At 54.5% G+C, this 14,957-nt stretch overlaps 6 protein-coding genes across 6 annotated transcripts; 3 read left to right on the top strand and 3 right to left on the bottom strand.

The window, feature by feature from the left end:
- Positions 1 to 59: 59 nt before the first annotated feature.
- Positions 60 to 3,623, top strand: WHR41_05748 (uncharacterized protein; the record flags this gene model as incomplete). Its single annotated transcript, XM_069374353.1, has 2 exons — positions 60 to 533; positions 605 to 3,623. The coding sequence occupies 2 exons, from the start codon at positions 60 to 62 to the stop codon at positions 3,377 to 3,379; spliced, it is 3,249 nt and encodes a 1,082-aa protein (XP_069228495.1). The 3' UTR covers positions 3,380 to 3,623.
- Positions 3,624 to 4,159: 536 nt separating this feature from the next.
- Positions 4,160 to 4,777, bottom strand: WHR41_05749 (uncharacterized protein; the record flags this gene model as incomplete). Its single annotated transcript, XM_069374354.1, has 1 exon — positions 4,160 to 4,777. The coding sequence occupies one exon, from the start codon at positions 4,775 to 4,777 to the stop codon at positions 4,160 to 4,162; it is 618 nt and encodes a 205-aa protein (XP_069228496.1).
- Positions 4,778 to 4,939: 162 nt separating this feature from the next.
- WHR41_05750 (uncharacterized protein) lies at positions 4,940 to 5,759 on the top strand. The gene is made up of 4 exons (XM_069374355.1): positions 4,940 to 5,141; positions 5,203 to 5,275; positions 5,329 to 5,440; positions 5,491 to 5,759. Exons 1-4 carry the CDS (start codon positions 5,107 to 5,109, stop codon positions 5,619 to 5,621), a joined length of 351 nt encoding a protein of 116 aa, XP_069228584.1. The 5' UTR covers positions 4,940 to 5,106; the 3' UTR covers positions 5,622 to 5,759.
- A 170-nt stretch (positions 5,760 to 5,929) lies between these two features.
- WHR41_05751 (uncharacterized protein) lies at positions 5,930 to 7,733 on the bottom strand. Its single transcript, XM_069374356.1, has 3 exons — positions 7,341 to 7,733; positions 6,737 to 7,273; positions 5,930 to 6,684 (listed from the first exon to the last, which is right to left on the bottom strand). Exons 1-3 carry the CDS (start codon positions 7,626 to 7,628, stop codon positions 6,496 to 6,498), a joined length of 1,014 nt encoding a protein of 337 aa, XP_069228583.1. The 5' UTR covers positions 7,629 to 7,733; the 3' UTR covers positions 5,930 to 6,495.
- A 110-nt stretch (positions 7,734 to 7,843) lies between these two features.
- On the top strand, positions 7,844 to 10,206 carry WHR41_05752 (uncharacterized protein). The gene is made up of 3 exons (XM_069374357.1): positions 7,844 to 8,173; positions 8,233 to 9,852; positions 9,908 to 10,206. Exons 1-3 carry the CDS (start codon positions 7,952 to 7,954, stop codon positions 10,103 to 10,105), a joined length of 2,040 nt encoding a protein of 679 aa, XP_069228586.1. The 5' UTR covers positions 7,844 to 7,951; the 3' UTR covers positions 10,106 to 10,206.
- Positions 10,207 to 11,805: 1,599 nt separating this feature from the next.
- WHR41_05753 (uncharacterized protein) lies at positions 11,806 to 14,616 on the bottom strand (the record flags this gene model as incomplete). The annotated part of the gene is made up of 1 exon (XM_069374358.1): positions 11,806 to 14,616. The coding sequence occupies one exon, from the start codon at positions 14,614 to 14,616 to the stop codon at positions 11,806 to 11,808; it is 2,811 nt and encodes a 936-aa protein (XP_069228585.1).
- Positions 14,617 to 14,957: the final 341 nt, after the last annotated feature.

Here is a 14,957-nt window from a genome sequence, read left to right on the forward strand (position 1 = left end):
AACGCTCTTTTCCAAAAAAACCCCCACACCCCGGCTTCTTGACGCGCAAGCAAGCAAGCATGGCGCCCAAAGGCAAGAAGGGCAAGAAGGCCGGCGACGACTGGGACGAAGGGCTCGGCGAGTCGGCGGACCCGATCGCGCAGGCCGACGCGGACGCGAAGGCCGCCGACGCTGCCGCCGACGCCGAGGAGGAGATGGGCGGCGGCGGCCTGATGGCGGCGCTCAAGAAGAACAAGGAGAAGCGCAAGAAGAAGGGCAAGAACGTCGACAATGACATCCTCGACGGCGAGGACCCGACTGGCACGCCGACTGTGGACGACAGTTTGGATATGGCGGCCAAGGCGCCGGCGGAGGCGACGATGGATGACGAGGAGGATGCTTTTGGCGGCGCGGGGAAGAAGGGTAAAGGCGGGAAGAAGCAGCCGGCGAAGGCGGCGGAGGATGAGGAGGATGGTGCGGGCGGGGGTGTGAAGACGAAGGCGCAGAAGGAGAAGGAGAAGAAGGAGAGGGAGAAGCAGAGGAAGAAGGAGCAGGTGGGTTTGCTTTTTCGCTTGAGGCTTTGAGGTTGTGACGCTGGACAGATTGCTGACTTGAGTACTTCCAGGCCGCACAGAAGAAGAAATCCACACCCGCTCCCGCGCCCGCGAAGGAAGAGGCCAAGGCCGCTGAGCCCGAGGCTGCTGCTGCGCCGGTGCCTGAGCCTGCCGCTGGTGGCAAGAAGAAGAAGCTGCCCGCTGGTCTTGCGGCGCTCCAGAAGCAACAGGAAGAGCTCCGTCGCCGGCAAGAAGAGGAGGCGCGCTTCAAGGAGGAGGAGAAGGCCCGCCTTGCCGAAGAGGAGAGGCTGAGCAAGGAGGAGGAGCAGGCTAAGGCTGAGGCCAGGGCTGCGAAGAAGGAGCGTGAAAAGAAGAAGGTCGAGGAGGCTAAGAAGGCCGGCACATACAAGACTGAGAAGCAGCGCAAGGATGAGGCACAGGCTAAGCTGCGACTGCAGCAGATGCTCGAGTCTGGTGCCAAGGTGGCTGGCATGGGTGAAGGCGAGGCCGAAGAGAAGAAGAAGACCAAGGACGACAGGCGCAAGAAGAACCCCCGCAAGGAGGCCGAGGAGCGTAGGGCTCGTGAAGAAGAGGAGGCCAGGAAGAAGATGGAGGAGCTCAAGATTGCTGAAGAGCAGAAGAAGCGTGCGGCTGAGGAGGCCGAGAAGGCGAAGAAGGACGCTGAGGCTAAGAAGGCCGAGGAGAGCGACGAGCTCGATGACTGGGAGGCCATGGCAGAGAAGGAGGACGAAGACGTCAAGGACAGCTGGGATGCTGAGTCCGACGACGAGGAAGCCGTTGTGAAAGCCACCGCAAACGGTAAGCCCGTCCAGGCCGGTGCTACCGGTGCCAAAGCAGACGTCAAGAAGCCCAACGGCAAAGATGCCGATCTCAGCGAGTCCGAGAGTGAATCCGACTCCGACTCGGAATCGGACTCTGACGAGAAGGAGACTGTTGCCGAGAGGCAGACCCGTGAGCGCAAGGAGGCCGCCGCCCTCAAGCGTAAGCAGGAGTCCGAAGCAGCGCGCGCCGCCGCCTCCAAAGACAACCTGCGCTCGCCCATTTGCTGTATTCTTGGTCACGTCGACACGGGCAAGACCAAGCTGCTCGACAAGATCCGTCAGACCAACGTGCAGGAGGGAGAAGCTGGTGGTATCACGCAGCAGATTGGTGCTACATACTTCCCGGTCGAGGCTCTCCAGAAGAAGACTGCTGTCGTCAACCAGGATGGCGCTTTCGAGATGAAGGTCCCTGGTCTCCTCATCATCGACACCCCTGGTCACGAGTCTTTCACCAACCTTCGTACCCGTGGTTCGTCCCTCTGTAACATTGCCATTCTGGTCGTCGATATCATGCACGGTCTTGAGCCTCAGACTCTCGAATCCATGAGACTGCTTAGGGACCGCAAGACGCCCTTCATCGTCGCGCTCAACAAGATCGATCGTCTCTACGGCTGGAAGCAGGTCGCCAACAATGGCTTCCGCGAGTCTTTGGCCCTACAGAACAAGGGTGTGCAGAACGAGTTCCGTGACAGACTTGAGAAGACCAAGCTCGCGTTCGCCGAGCAGAGTTTCAACTCCGAGCTCTACTACGAGAACAAGTCCATGGCCAAGTTCGTCTCGCTTGTTCCTACCAGTGCTCACACTGGTGAGGGTATCCCCGACATGCTCAAGCTCCTTCTCCAGCTCACCCAAGAGCGCATGACCAACCAGCTCATGTACCTCAGTGAGGTTGAGTGTACCGTTCTCGAAGTCAAGGTCATCGAGGGTCTCGGTACTACTATCGATGTCGTCTTGAGCAACGGTGTTCTTAACGAGGGTGACACCGTCGTTCTGTGCGGTACTGAAGGCCCAATCACAACACAGATTCGTGCCCTTCTCACACCCGCTGAGATGAAGGAGCTGCGTCTCAAGTCGCAGTACGTTCACAACAAGACTGTCAAGGCCGCTCTTGGTATCAAGATCGCTGCCAACGGTCTTGACCACGCCATCGCCGGTTCCCGTCTGCTCGTCGTCAAGGACCCTGATGATGAGGACGAGATTGAGGAACTTGAGGAGGATGTCATGGGTGACCTCGAGAACCTCATGAGCAAGATCAGCAAGAGCGGTCGCGGTGTCACTGTGCAGGCTTCCACTCTTGGTTCGCTCGAGGCTCTCCTCGAGTTCTTGCGCGTGTCCAAGATCCCCGTCGCCAACATCTCCATCGGCCCCGTTCACAAGCGCGATGTCATCACCGCATCGACAATGCTGGAGAAAGCCAAGGAATACGCCGTCATGCTGTGTTTCGACGTCAAGGTCGACAAGGACGCACAGGAGCTCGCTGCCCAGATGGGCGTCAAGATCTTCACCGCCGAGATCATCTACCACCTGTTCGACGACTTCACCAAGCACATGGCACAGCTCGCACAGCAGCGCAAGGAGGAGAGCAAGATGCTCGCCGTCTTCCCCTGCGTGCTCCGCCCCGTCGCCGTCTTCAACAAGACGGACCCCATCGTGGTCGGCGTCGACGTTATCGACGGCAATCTGCGCCTCAACACCCCGATTGCCTGCGTCAAGCAGAACTCCAGCGGCGCCAAGGAGATCATCCCCATGGGCCGCGTCACCTCAATCGAGCGCGACCACAAGCAGATCCCCATCTGCAAGAAGGGCCAGCCCTCCGTCGCCGTCAAGATCGAGGGCCCCAACCAGCCCCTCTACGGCCGCCACCTCGAGGAGAAGGACATGCTCTACTCCCAGGTCAGCCGCGCCAGCATCGACACCCTCAAGGAGTTCTACCGCGACGAGGTCGACAAGGACGAGTGGGCGCTCATCGCCAAGCACCTCAAGGGCATGTTCGATGTGGTATAAACGATTCACGCGACATATCATCGTAGGTGCGACGAGCATGGGGGTTTCCTTACGCACTGGGGTTCTATGGTGGGAATGAAAAATTGGGTTCTTTTTGGTAATGAAGGATGATGTGTGAGGATTGCATTTGCTTTCTCTCTTTTGGTTCCTTTTGCTACCTCGTAAAAGAGGGTTTGCGGGAGTTGTACTTTGAAGTATATAACGGGTCTCTTGCTTTCAGAAGCTCTTCCACTCTTGATTGAAAGTGTCTGTTCATTGTGTCCCGAACTGTTTTGACGACTGTTGGACGCGATGTGCTTGTGAGGTTTCGGGTGCAAGGCAACCTGCGACATCAACCGATCTTACTTCCTGCCAGCTTACCTTGGTCGATGCGACAGTCTTTGCCGGTGCCTTCGCATGGTTCTTCCATCGCCTATTGCAACATTCGATGCAAGGTGGCTGGATGGAAAGGAAGCAGATCAAAACATTTACCTGCCAATTCGGCTTAGCTCTGACAGCAAAGGAGCTCGAGGCTTCCTGCTCAAGTCCATACTCTGGAGACGCGTATGCTCTTGCCTCTAGATGTCGTGCTGCAGCTCCTTCAGGCTGGTAACCCGCAGGTTGCGGGCGTTACAGAAAACAGCCCTTGCAAACTTGCAGCTTCTTATCTCGCTCGACCGAGCCAGACCAGGTCGGCGGACGTTCCGTCTTGCAACGCCGATTCGCAGGGTAGGTTTCGCGTGGGTAGTTTGAAAAGAAGCGCTTCATGCCGTGAGTGCATGCAGCTTCCACATAACGCCTTCATCGCTTCAAGGCGACCTTACGGAGAACCGGCCCCGACGGCCTCGCTTCTCCGGCGTCGTTGCTCGCTCTTTGATCGTGAGACCTCCGGTTATGCGCGTATTTGCCCTTCGGCTGGCGATCGTTTTGCTCCCGCTGCATAGAAATGAGCTTCTTCACCATCCATCCAGCATTCTCCCTCAACTGCTCGCCCGTCATGGTCAACCCGGCCGGATGTTTGACTGTCAGCTTGAGCGCGCCTTCCAAATCAAACTTTTGCTCTCGCCCACTAGACCCCCCTCCAGGTATCCTGCGGCCATCGGAATCCCATCCAGCGAGCCGCAGCTCGGTCCTGAAGGCCTCGCGGCAGCGTCTCCTCGCGTGGTCCCTGATGCTCGAACGTTTAGAGAAAGCCGAGGGCACGGCTACCGACCAGTGCAGCTTTTTGGGATCGAAGGCTTCGAGCCTCCTCCTGACCGAAATCTGCTGGGGGTGGCAGGTCGACGGATCGGAGATGATAGCCGTGGGCATGACGGTCGTGACGTTGAAGGCCCGGGGGTGCCGCTGAAAGGCGAAGTAGAGAAGCTCATTGGAGAATTGTGTCGGGGCTCCGAGACCTTTGAGCGACAGGTACACCATTGTGCAAGGGAGGGGAGCACCCGCGAGGGGTGTGGTTGGCAATTGTGATGTTGCGCGCGTGCGCACGTGAGGGCTTTCACATGCGCGACGTCTGGGCTTGCCGTTTGTGGCGCGCGAAGCTTCGGCGCGGAGGACCCGCGGGGGCATCATGGACTGCACATCAAGATCGATATAGGTAATCAGACGCCCTCGACTCCACCATCTGTTGCGCTTCCATCTTCGAAACGATCAATCACGCCTTGCTTGTGTCGTACCTGAAGGATTGCTATTGTTACGTCCGCGTTCACGGATATCAGGCGGCTTTCTCTGGGAAGGCCTACGCCACCATCATGAAGACCATCACGTGGGTGAAGATGCTGGCCTCGTAAGTTGTTCTCACGCATCATTGCGATCATCAGAACGAACATAGTACTGACCACCAAAAGTGGCGGTATTATGTGCATTGGCGGACCGGCATTGATCTACTACGTTACACCAACCGAAGAGGAGCTTTTCTTGGTTAGTTTCTGTGAATTTCGATTTATGAAGCGCATATGCTGATAATTCTCAAGCGATACAATCCTGAATTGCAGAGGCGATCGCTGGAAAGGCGCCAGGAGAAGCAGGAAGACTTCGACAACTTCGTTGGCCGATTGAAGGAGTACTCTAAGAGTGACAAGCCCAGTGAGTTCCTCGCCACATCGGCTTGGCGACTAAAGACTAACACTCATTAGTATGGACCGCATGGGAGAAGGATGTTGAGAGACGCAGAGCCATCCACAACCAGGAGCTCGTCGATGCGAAGCGAGCGGAAGACGCTGAGGCCGAGGCCCGGCGCCAGGAGATCAAGGGCTCGATCAGGTAAAGAATTCCTTCGGCTTGAAGATGGTCAGACTCAGAATGGACTGTATGATATCACGCGATTGATCGCGGCATTCTGCTCCATGGGTTGAGCAGCATGTTGCCTTTGTATGAAATAGAATGTTATTCTTGCCTTGCAACAGTTCCGCCACCAGATATCACCAAAATTGATTGTCATCTTGCTTGTCAACACGAGAATCTTTGCAGCACTCATACGCGTCTAGACTAACCCGACAGCTTGTGGTTCGGTCAAGACAGGGTACACAGGTGTGATGAAGACTATCGACTTCTCAATGTGCAGGATACAGGAAGTGAGGTCTGAAATATCTTAAGATATGAATTCTATGCTGAATTAAACTCAGGCGGTCAAAATCGGCTCGCTTGGAAAACAATCGCCATTCCTTTCGCGATCGTCGTATCATGAGCATGGTGGCCATCCAGCGCACGTCTCTATTGACATGCACTAGTTCGAGGGTTGCCCCCGAATTAAGCCATCTAGGTACATACACCTTGGGGGAGTGCTCTGATGCGGAAATGCTTCGAGAACAAGTTGCCGATCGGGCACACGGAATCTAGACAGGTCCATACGCATGCGTCGTCATTGACAAGCTTCTGATATGCTCGGCGCAAAAGAAGGCATGGCTTGAATGAGATCCGTCGTCTTTTCTCTTAGCATTCGCAGATCTGAGTTTTGCGACTGGCTTGGTTCTTTCTGTACAGACTGAGCCTTGAAAACCCCCGTCATGAACTCATTCTTCCTTTAATCTTCATGATGATAATGCAAGGAGGCGCTCGCTTGGCTGAATCAAAAATGGGCCGCTTATTTTGCGAATTTGAATGCCAATCTGCTCGTACGTGGCAATGAAAGCAAGCCTCCCTTACTTGCCGACACCGATGGAGCCCAGGTCAAGCGCGCTGAGCCACCACATGAACGCAAATTGCACAACGTAGGTGTAGACGAAGAGGAATTGCATCCGACGGCTGCGCTGGCCACGTGCAATGGGTTGCATGGCTGCGTTGCCGGAGTTGTTGTCTGAGGGCAAGAGGACGTATTTCAGGGAGCGAAGCTGGATTGGTCGTTAGTATTGTGCGCAATATACAAGGTCAAGTTCAACTTACCAAGAAGAAGGCGTTCGCCATGAAAGTGTATCCGAATACCGTCCAGCCAATCCAACCTCCTGTGCCCTTGCCGCCATTGAAGACAGCGGCAACTGCAATGGTCACGATGACGCCGACAAACTTGTAGCCAGAGTATGCGACCAGATCATAGATTTGGCTTTCAGAGTTGATGTTGAGGAAATACCTTCCCAGCCAGAGAAGGACCAGCTCAAGGATGATGATCACGCTGGCGTTGCTGAAAGTAATGCCGAGCAACTCTGGCTTGAATTGACCGTTCAGGCCAGCGATCATGGTGGAGAGCAGAACGTATGTCGTGAACGCCATAACAGGGATGTAAATGTCAGGGCTGTTGATGTCGTCTCTGGGAGGCAGAAATGAGGCGCTGCTGCCTGAACCAGAGGGCTCGTTGTGCGAGATTTGGCGAGACCAAGGCTTATGGCGCCATGGGAAAAGCACCAGCAGCAGTTTCCTCAATACGTAAGCGTTCGATACGTTGAAGTAATGCTTGAGCGCGGAAACGTTCACGAAGCGGTTGAGCTGGATGCTATGTCAGCGCCCAAAAGCCTTGATTGTTGCAGGAGACCATCGCGTATTGTATACATACGTTCTGCTCCATGTACTGTTGGCCCGCAGCCATCCCTTGACCAGCAAACCCCATGGCCATTTTGGCGGTGGGGTCTTCCATGAATCCACCGAACGCAGGGTGCATGTTGTATCCTGCACCAGACGCTCCTGCTTGAGGATCTTGAGACTGCCCATATCCATAGCTATTTTGTGATGAAGGAGGCGGTGGGCTACGCAGTTGAGGAACGGTCGAGACGTGCTGAGGGACAGGGTGATGGAGCGGTGGGCTGTGAGCCGGCGGTACGGAGGCGTAGGTCGGTCGTTGCATTTTGGCGGTCGATTCCAGGATATGTCGAGAGATTGTTCAGTGAAGCGACCGCATCAAAGTATTGTTTTGTTCAGTCACTGCGTAGATCGGTGTGTGATGTTGTTTCGCGTGTAATAACAATTGGCAGCTCAGGTGCCTGTCGTTTCCCCACGGAATTCACCCGCGGCCAGGGAAATGGAACGTCACTCACATCTGCGACAGTGACCCCACCATCACCTGTTACTTTTGCTGTTGCTACACCGGCCCGCCCAAATCTATACCTGTCGACGGTCGCGATATCCCGCTCGATACACCTCGAGGCTCTAGCGACCTATGCGATCGCCATGTTGGACGATTTCTCAATTGTCACCACGTCAGGCATCGTGCTCTGGCGCCGATCGTACGCTCCCGTATCCACGAATGTAGTCAACAGCTTGATCAACGATGTCTTCGTCGAGGAGAGACAGAAGTCTGGATCGCAAGAGGCTACGGTGAACCCACCTTATCGGAAGGACAAATATACATTGAAATGGACGATCGCGAAGGACGTTGGCTTGGTATTTGTGGTGGGTAGGAGCGCACACGAGACGAGGCCAAGAAGCATCCAAGTTGATTCGCAAGATAGGCAGTGTACCAAAGTCTTCTTCACCTCTCCTGGGTTGACAACCTTCTCGGCGCGGCGAAAGCGCTTTTCATCAAGCAATACGGAACCGAGTTGAAGAAGCACCACCTCACAAAGCTCAACTGCCGAGGCTTTGACCAGACATTCGATGCGCTTGTGCGCAAACTGGACACTGGAAGCACCAGGCGCCAGAGCGAGGCAGACAGCGAGGGCCCAGTCGAGCTGACGCCGCCCTCGAGCTCCGCCTCGGCCGACGGAGAGGAAGCAGTTGAGCCCCCTCCTCCTGTCCCTGGCCTCAAGAAGCCAACTCTTGCGCGAAAGGTCACAGATTCTGCAATCGAGGATACAACAAGCACAGATGCTACTCCGGTACCTACACCAGATGCTTCGCGACCTGGAACTCCTGCAAGCCCATCGCACCTACTTACAGGGAAAGCCGGGCCTGGAAAGGCTTCAAGGAGGGCGAGAAAGGCACAAGGGTTGGCGAACTCTGCACCGGTATCTTCGGGCGATGAGGCCTCAGGAAAGAGAACGGTTAAGAGCGGCAAAGCCAGCGTTAAATCGAAGAGACGATGGGATGCAGATGGATTTGCCGTTGAGGGAGATGATGATGTTGTATTGGACTACAGTGCACCGGCAGCATCTGGAAACGATGGAGAGCGCGAGTTGGATGTCGAAGATGTCAAGGCTGAGGACATGGGACAGCGGACAGGCAAGGGCCAGTTCGTGCTCAAGGATCTTGACGATGAGGTGGAAGCTATTCTGGCCTCTTCCTCGAAAAAGCAAGCTGCACCTGAAGAGACGACTAGCGAAAGCAGTGGCCTATTCGGAACGGCGAGCAGCAAGATCACAGGGATGTTCAGAAACGTCGTTGGTGGAAAGACTCTGAGCAAAGAAGACTTGCGACAGCCGCTCTTGCAAATGGAGAATTTCCTTGTCGAGAAAAACGTCGCGAGAGAAGCAGCCGTCCGTCTCTGCCAAAGCGTCGAAACCGACCTTCTCAACCAGAAGACTGGATCTTTCGCCTCTATCGATAAGACCATCCGCGAGAGCATGGGTAAGGCACTCACTCGCATCCTGACTCCTACATCATCTTTCGACCTTCTTCGAAATATCACACGCACGATCGAGCCTCCGAACGCACGCCCCTATGTCATCAGCATCGTCGGAGTCAACGGCGTTGGAAAGTCCACCAACCTAAGCAAGATCGCTTATTTCCTCCTCCAGAATCAGCTTCGCGTACTCGTAGTAGCTGCCGACACTTTCCGTTCCGGTGCCGTCGAGCAACTCCGCGTACACGTCCGCAACCTTGGTGAGCTCAGCCGTCGTGAACAAGTCGGTACCGTCGACTTGTTCGAGCAGGGTTATGGCAAGGACGCCGCTACTGTTGCGCGTGATGCGGTAGCTCACGCTACCAATGCTGGCAAAGGGGAGATGCTTTATGACGTTGTGCTCATTGATACTGCTGGTCGACGACACAACGACACAAGGTTGATGAGTTCTTTGACCAAGTTCGGCCAGCTGGCAAACCCCGACAAGATCTTCATGGTCGGCGAGGCGCTTGTCGGATCAGACTCTGTTGCCCAAGCGAGGAACTTTGCAAAGGAATTTGTGGATACTAAAGTAAGTGCACTTCCCAAAATATCAAAAGTGAACAACCTGCTAACATTAGATGCAGGGTCAACTACGCAACAACGGTGTCGGCATGGATGGCTTCATCATTTCGAAGTGCGATACCGTCGGCGACATGGTCGGCACGCTTGTCAGCATGGTGCACGCGACTGGCATTCCCGTTGTCTTCTTGGGCGTGGGCCAACATTATGGCGACCTCAGAGGACTGAACGTCGGGTGGGCTGTGGACAAATTGATGAAATGATTCCATAATATGATACCTGTGTTTTTATACCATCCTTCATATAGTACCAGCCGGAGACCAGATGACCGCTACCCATTATTACCCCAAACACCTTTGCTCAATGTTCCGATCCAAGATACACCCCTTAATTCACCTAAGTAAGTTGCAATCCTGGATAATACCCTAATGGCTGGGTCTAACTCCCCTCCATCTTAATCTTCTTCAATTCGGGGCCAGAGTCTTCGTTGTCCTGGTGTGGACGTTTGTTCGGCACCCAACCCCTCTTCTCGATCCAACTCCGCCCTTGATCAAAACCATCCATATTCTCATGCTGGCCTCGAATGACTGCTTGTCCAAAGCTTGGAGCGTCAATGCCGCTACTCGGCTTTGGATGCTTTGTGGTTTCCTCGGACTTTGGCGTATCATTCAAAAGCGGAAGATTTCGTCTGACCGCCACCACCGCAACGGGACCTCTGAACAGCTTGTATTCATCAATCACTTTGCCAAGCTCTTTGCTGGTGGCCTTCGCACCTGTCGAACTTTTCGAGCCGCTGTTGCCCTTGCAAGGTTTGCGCTCGGCTATCCACCGCGCCTGAGCTGACTCCAGCTTCACAGGGATGATCTCATCGTCATCTTCATCCTCATCATCCTCGATGGGCTCATTGCGGACAGAATTCAAGACCTTATCTGTGAGAGCCAACTTGTGATGATCCCTCGCCCCCTTCTGCACAGTCCCCACCTGAATGGGCTTAAACCCCTCGAATTCTCGGTACGAGCAGCTCACGTAGGAGCCCCGTTGAATCAAGAAGTCAATCTGAGCCAGAGCTGCTCGCTCTTTCGCAATTTCCTGCTCCTCCTCCGACATATGTTTTGCTTCTTGACCCCATGTTGCCTTTTCGCGAGCTCTCAGGATCGCATTCTTGTCATTGTCGAGTTTCTTGATGAGGTCTGCTTTGACCTCCTTCACGAGGCGATCTCGCTTGTCTTGTTTCCTGACATGTTTTGCCTTTTCTTCCTGGATCGAGGAAGTGGTGAGAGGAGGACTCTGTAACATGTCGGGGGCTGAAGGGAGCTCTGAAGTATCCCTTTGGGAGATGCTGTCCTGGCTGCTATCCTGCTCGGAGGAAGACGACTTATCGTGCGAAAAGCCCTTCGGCTTGGTTGAGAGGGAGGAAAACAAGCCTCGATAGGCTGGACCTGTTTTGCGGGCGGCGTTTCTTGCCGCACCCATTGGGATGTTGTTGATGTGGCGTTCTCGACAATCTTGAGTATCTCCTAATGACGTCGTAGCATTTGACTGACCTTGGAGATAATGGGTATCAAGAGACTTGCGGAGGAGGTGATTGTCAACGGCGGACTATGTGAGCTAATCGCAGGTGGATGCCAAAATCACGGAGTGATGCAATTCGCAGCTGGGGGGGTGTTGGTCGAGATAGCACCAAGAGCTACGAGTGCCGAGTGATCAGAATGAAGCCTTATGGCTAGGTGGCTGTCCACTCGCGCCCTGATGCTGTTGATCGCTTGGTATACGTATGTCTGAGCTCGTCACGGAAATAAAAGCTTAGTCGATTCGCCAAGTGACAAACAGACACAGCAATACAATCTGAATTCAATCACGGTCAGATCGGATGAATGATGAGCTACTGATCCTCATAAGACGCATGTGAAATTGACATAGAAGCATCACGTGTCAAGTGACGAAGTGACGGGCCAAACGGAAGCTATTCATCGGGCCCTCCCTCATCCCAAACGCTGCGATCGAAGAAATATCGAATCTGCCGTGCCGCTTCCTTTCCGATCTTGCCAGCAAGTTCGCTTTCCTCCGCACTGGCCACCGCGTGCACGTTCTCATAGTCCAACACCAGCCTGGCGAGGTTTTTGTTGGTGACACCGGGCACTGCGCGAAGCATTTCCTGAGGCGTCTGGTTGAATGTCTTCGACTCTGGGTCCTCTCCGTCTTCGAGGCCGGCTTGGACGGCTTTGATAGGATCTGGCTCGTCTTGCTGCTTTTTTAGCTCTTCGAAAATCTCGGCTGTTTGGTACGGAGAGCTGGACCAGATGATGCGGAGGCGAGGAAACGCGAGGGTGAGCAGGACGAGCTTGCTCTGGAGGTCTGAATCAGCCGGCCCTGCGTTTCCGATAGTCGCACTTAGATTTGCGAAGGGCTCGAGAGTGAAAGCTTTCTGCTGGTCGAATTCGATGAGGAGCATAGGGTTCTTGTAATGCTGAAACATCGTCTCTGCTTGGTTGTACAGACGGCCATCCTGGAAGGAGCTAATCAAGTCCTTGACGCTTTTGCGCTCAACACAGATATTGGGTGTCAGAACATAATCGCCCACCGTCAGCATGCAAGGGACAACGATCATGTTGCGGCCGTGACACAAGCTCGGCAAGCTGCTGCGGAACTCTCGGACATCCACCACTACCCGAGGTGGCTCAGCAGTCGCTGCTAAGCGGCCGCCGCCAGCAATACGGGTATTGACAGTCCGAAGGAAGCTCTCTTGTGGGTCCAGATTAGCGCCTTCGTGCGTGAAGGTCAGAGCCATGTTGCCGCGCTCTCGAATCAATTTGGCGAACGAGTCCTTCTCTCTCCTGACTGCGGAGAGGTATCTCTGTTCTTCCACACTCCCACCATAATACATAAAGTACACTCGGACTTGTCGATTAGCGTGGCTGCTCCGGTAAACTTCGATGCGGCGAATGAAGGCAGCGTCTGGCTCGTACATGACCACATAGCGAGGCTTGATTTCCTCCAGCAGGTGGTCGTCCATATCTCCGTCGTAAGGGTGCACTACAATTACATCTTTCATATCGTACAGTTCGTAAAATTCGTCCATGTCGTCAAGGGGATCGGCCCCGATATCGACTTTCGATGTGACAGTGCTTTCCAGCTCGCTCGGGGCGAGTTCTTGCATCAAGCTTTGAATGTGCGCATCTTTGTCTCCTGCAACGTTTATACTGCCGTTTGCTGTTCGCAGGGGGGCTGATGCAGCACTGCCTCCACCGCGGATCCTGCGTCGTTTGTTGGGCGGTCCTCGACCCCGATAAGAATTTCCGGAGGTGTTCGATGAGTTGCCATTGATGGCTTTCTGGTTCTCCGAGAATAGGTTGTTACTGACGCGAGCGAAGTCCCGTTTCCAACCCAAGTAGTTATGTAATTTTCTTCGCATCATCATCTTACCACTCGGTTTGCTCTCCATTCCATCGTCGTCGTTGTCATCACCGCCTGCGTGCATGGTTTGAAGATACTCGCGAATTTGTCTGCAAGTGTCTTGGTCGCCACACATGATCAGAATTCCTCCATTCGACTCGTCTTGGGCTGACGGGTTGAAATAGACGTCTCGTTCGATTTCTTCCAGAATCTCGGCGAGGAGACCCCACTTTGGCATCTCTTCTAGCACTGGGTTCAGACCGTCTTTTACCGCAGCGCCATCGGTCAGCTTGCCCGAGTACACTCGTCGTTTAGCGGTATCAAACAGAGTGTGAGCGGCGTCCAGAAATAGCCAGGGTGACTGATTCTGGCGCGTCGACCCTGCGGCTGGAGATGATGCCGCCAGTACAGTGTCGAGGAACTTGTTGAAAGCGACAGCGTCGTAAGTGAGAAGGGCGTGAAGGATGGTTCGAAGGATCGATAGGTCACGAACGATCTGCCTTGTGCGGTACGTCGTCCGGTGCCATACAGGATCAAGCTGCCGTCGGATGATCGAATCGAAGTTTCGGTGCAACGCGCTGTCCAGATTCCAATCGTCCATTTCCAGTCCTGTGTTTCCCTTCTTGAGCTCCATGATCGATACCTCCACGCACTCCATGACGGCGTTCTGAATGTCCCGCATTGCATCCGTCATAGGCACCTCCAGCTCAATAACCTCAGCTTTCCTCCTGCCCTCCAGAGACTTCGCGACTGTTACATGAAATCTTGGGAACAATATCGGTTTGCGAAGGAAAAGATTCTTTAGAATGCCGGTCAAAGGCTGGAAGCCGGAAGTGAACGGCTCAGGCTGGTCTGAAAAGGCTTTGAGGAAGCCCTTCTTGTTCTTCTGCCTAAATATTCGAATGATGAATGCCTCCAGACTGGTGGTAGAGATGCGCTCAGCGTGCAGTGCAATCAAGCCTGTCACAGTCTCTGGATTGAGTAACCCAGACAGAAAGTCTACAATCAGAATTCGACTGGTGATGCTGAATATCCCGCCTCCGGCGTACATCTTCTCTCTTGTGCCCACGCTCATCAGGTCTGTATTGACCAAACGCAGACCCCGGCATTTCGGGCTGCCGCTAATCGTTGCATGTTCTGCCAGCGCCTCGCCCAACCACATATTCTCCCTATCTTCCGCGCCGACGAGCAGGATGAGACTGTTTCCAGCAGCATCGTAGCTATGCAACAAGTTCGCGACGAGCCGCGGTAGGCCTAGGCCACGCGCAAGGACCAGGAGCGCATCTTCTTCCCTCAGCTCATGGAAGATCTCTTGCTGGAACTCCAGCGGCAGGGAGAGCCTCACGGGCGGGTCGGCGGAGGCATCTTTTGCGTCCGGCATGGCCAGGGTCGGCGAGGTAAGGTGGCATGTGTGAGACGCATGCAGCTGTCGCGACTGCACGAATGATGACGCCGAGGTGTCCAAGCTTCGAATCTCCGAAGAACCTTGGAAGCTTTGGAGGCGCGCTGCACGATTTGGCGGCGCGTCATCACGTGCACTGTCCCGATTAGTAGCAGCAATATATCCAACTGCAGTTTTCTCACTCGGTTCAATGCAGTTGACACGTCGGTCGGGTTTTCGCAAAGCCCGTTGGAGCGAGGCATTCCACTCGGCGTCTCACGACATATATTGCTTCGGTCAGACCGACGAATGAATCCCTGTGCCAAATGGCAGACAATTTG

Source organism: Cladosporium halotolerans, assembly GCF_011745625.1.
Source record: "Cladosporium halotolerans strain TM138-S3 chromosome Unknown Sca19, whole genome shotgun sequence".
Classification (NCBI taxonomy): domain Eukaryota; kingdom Fungi; phylum Ascomycota; class Dothideomycetes; order Cladosporiales; family Cladosporiaceae; genus Cladosporium; species Cladosporium halotolerans.

Excerpts from the sequence above, each read along its gene's own strand:
- WHR41_05752 (XM_069374357.1), top strand. The coding sequence starts at position 7,952 with ATGTTGGACGATTTCTCAATTGTCACCACGTCAGGCATCGTGCTCTGG. Across the intron at positions 8,174-8,232 it reads ACGTTGGCTTGGTATTTGTG|GCAGTGTACCAAAGTCTTCT; the intron begins GTGGGTAGGAGC and ends TTCGCAAGATAG. Across the intron at positions 9,853-9,907 it reads AGGAATTTGTGGATACTAAA|GGTCAACTACGCAACAACGG; the intron begins GTAAGTGCACTT and ends CATTAGATGCAG.
- WHR41_05751 (XM_069374356.1), bottom strand. The coding sequence starts at position 7,628 with ATGCAACGACCGACCTACGCCTCCGTACCGCCGGCTCACAGCCCACCG. Across the intron at positions 7,274-7,340 it reads AACAGTACATGGAGCAGAAC|CTCAACCGCTTCGTGAACGT; the intron begins GTATGTATACAA and ends CATAGCATCCAG. Across the intron at positions 6,685-6,736 it reads TGGCGAACGCCTTCTTCTTG|CTTCGCTCCCTGAAATACGT; the intron begins GTAAGTTGAACT and ends CGACCAATCCAG.
- WHR41_05750 (XM_069374355.1), top strand. The coding sequence starts at position 5,107 with ATGAAGACCATCACGTGGGTGAAGATGCTGGCCTC. Across the intron at positions 5,142-5,202 it reads TGGGTGAAGATGCTGGCCTC|TGGCGGTATTATGTGCATTG; the intron begins GTAAGTTGTTCT and ends GACCACCAAAAG. Across the intron at positions 5,441-5,490 it reads CTCTAAGAGTGACAAGCCCA|TATGGACCGCATGGGAGAAG; the intron begins GTGAGTTCCTCG and ends AACACTCATTAG.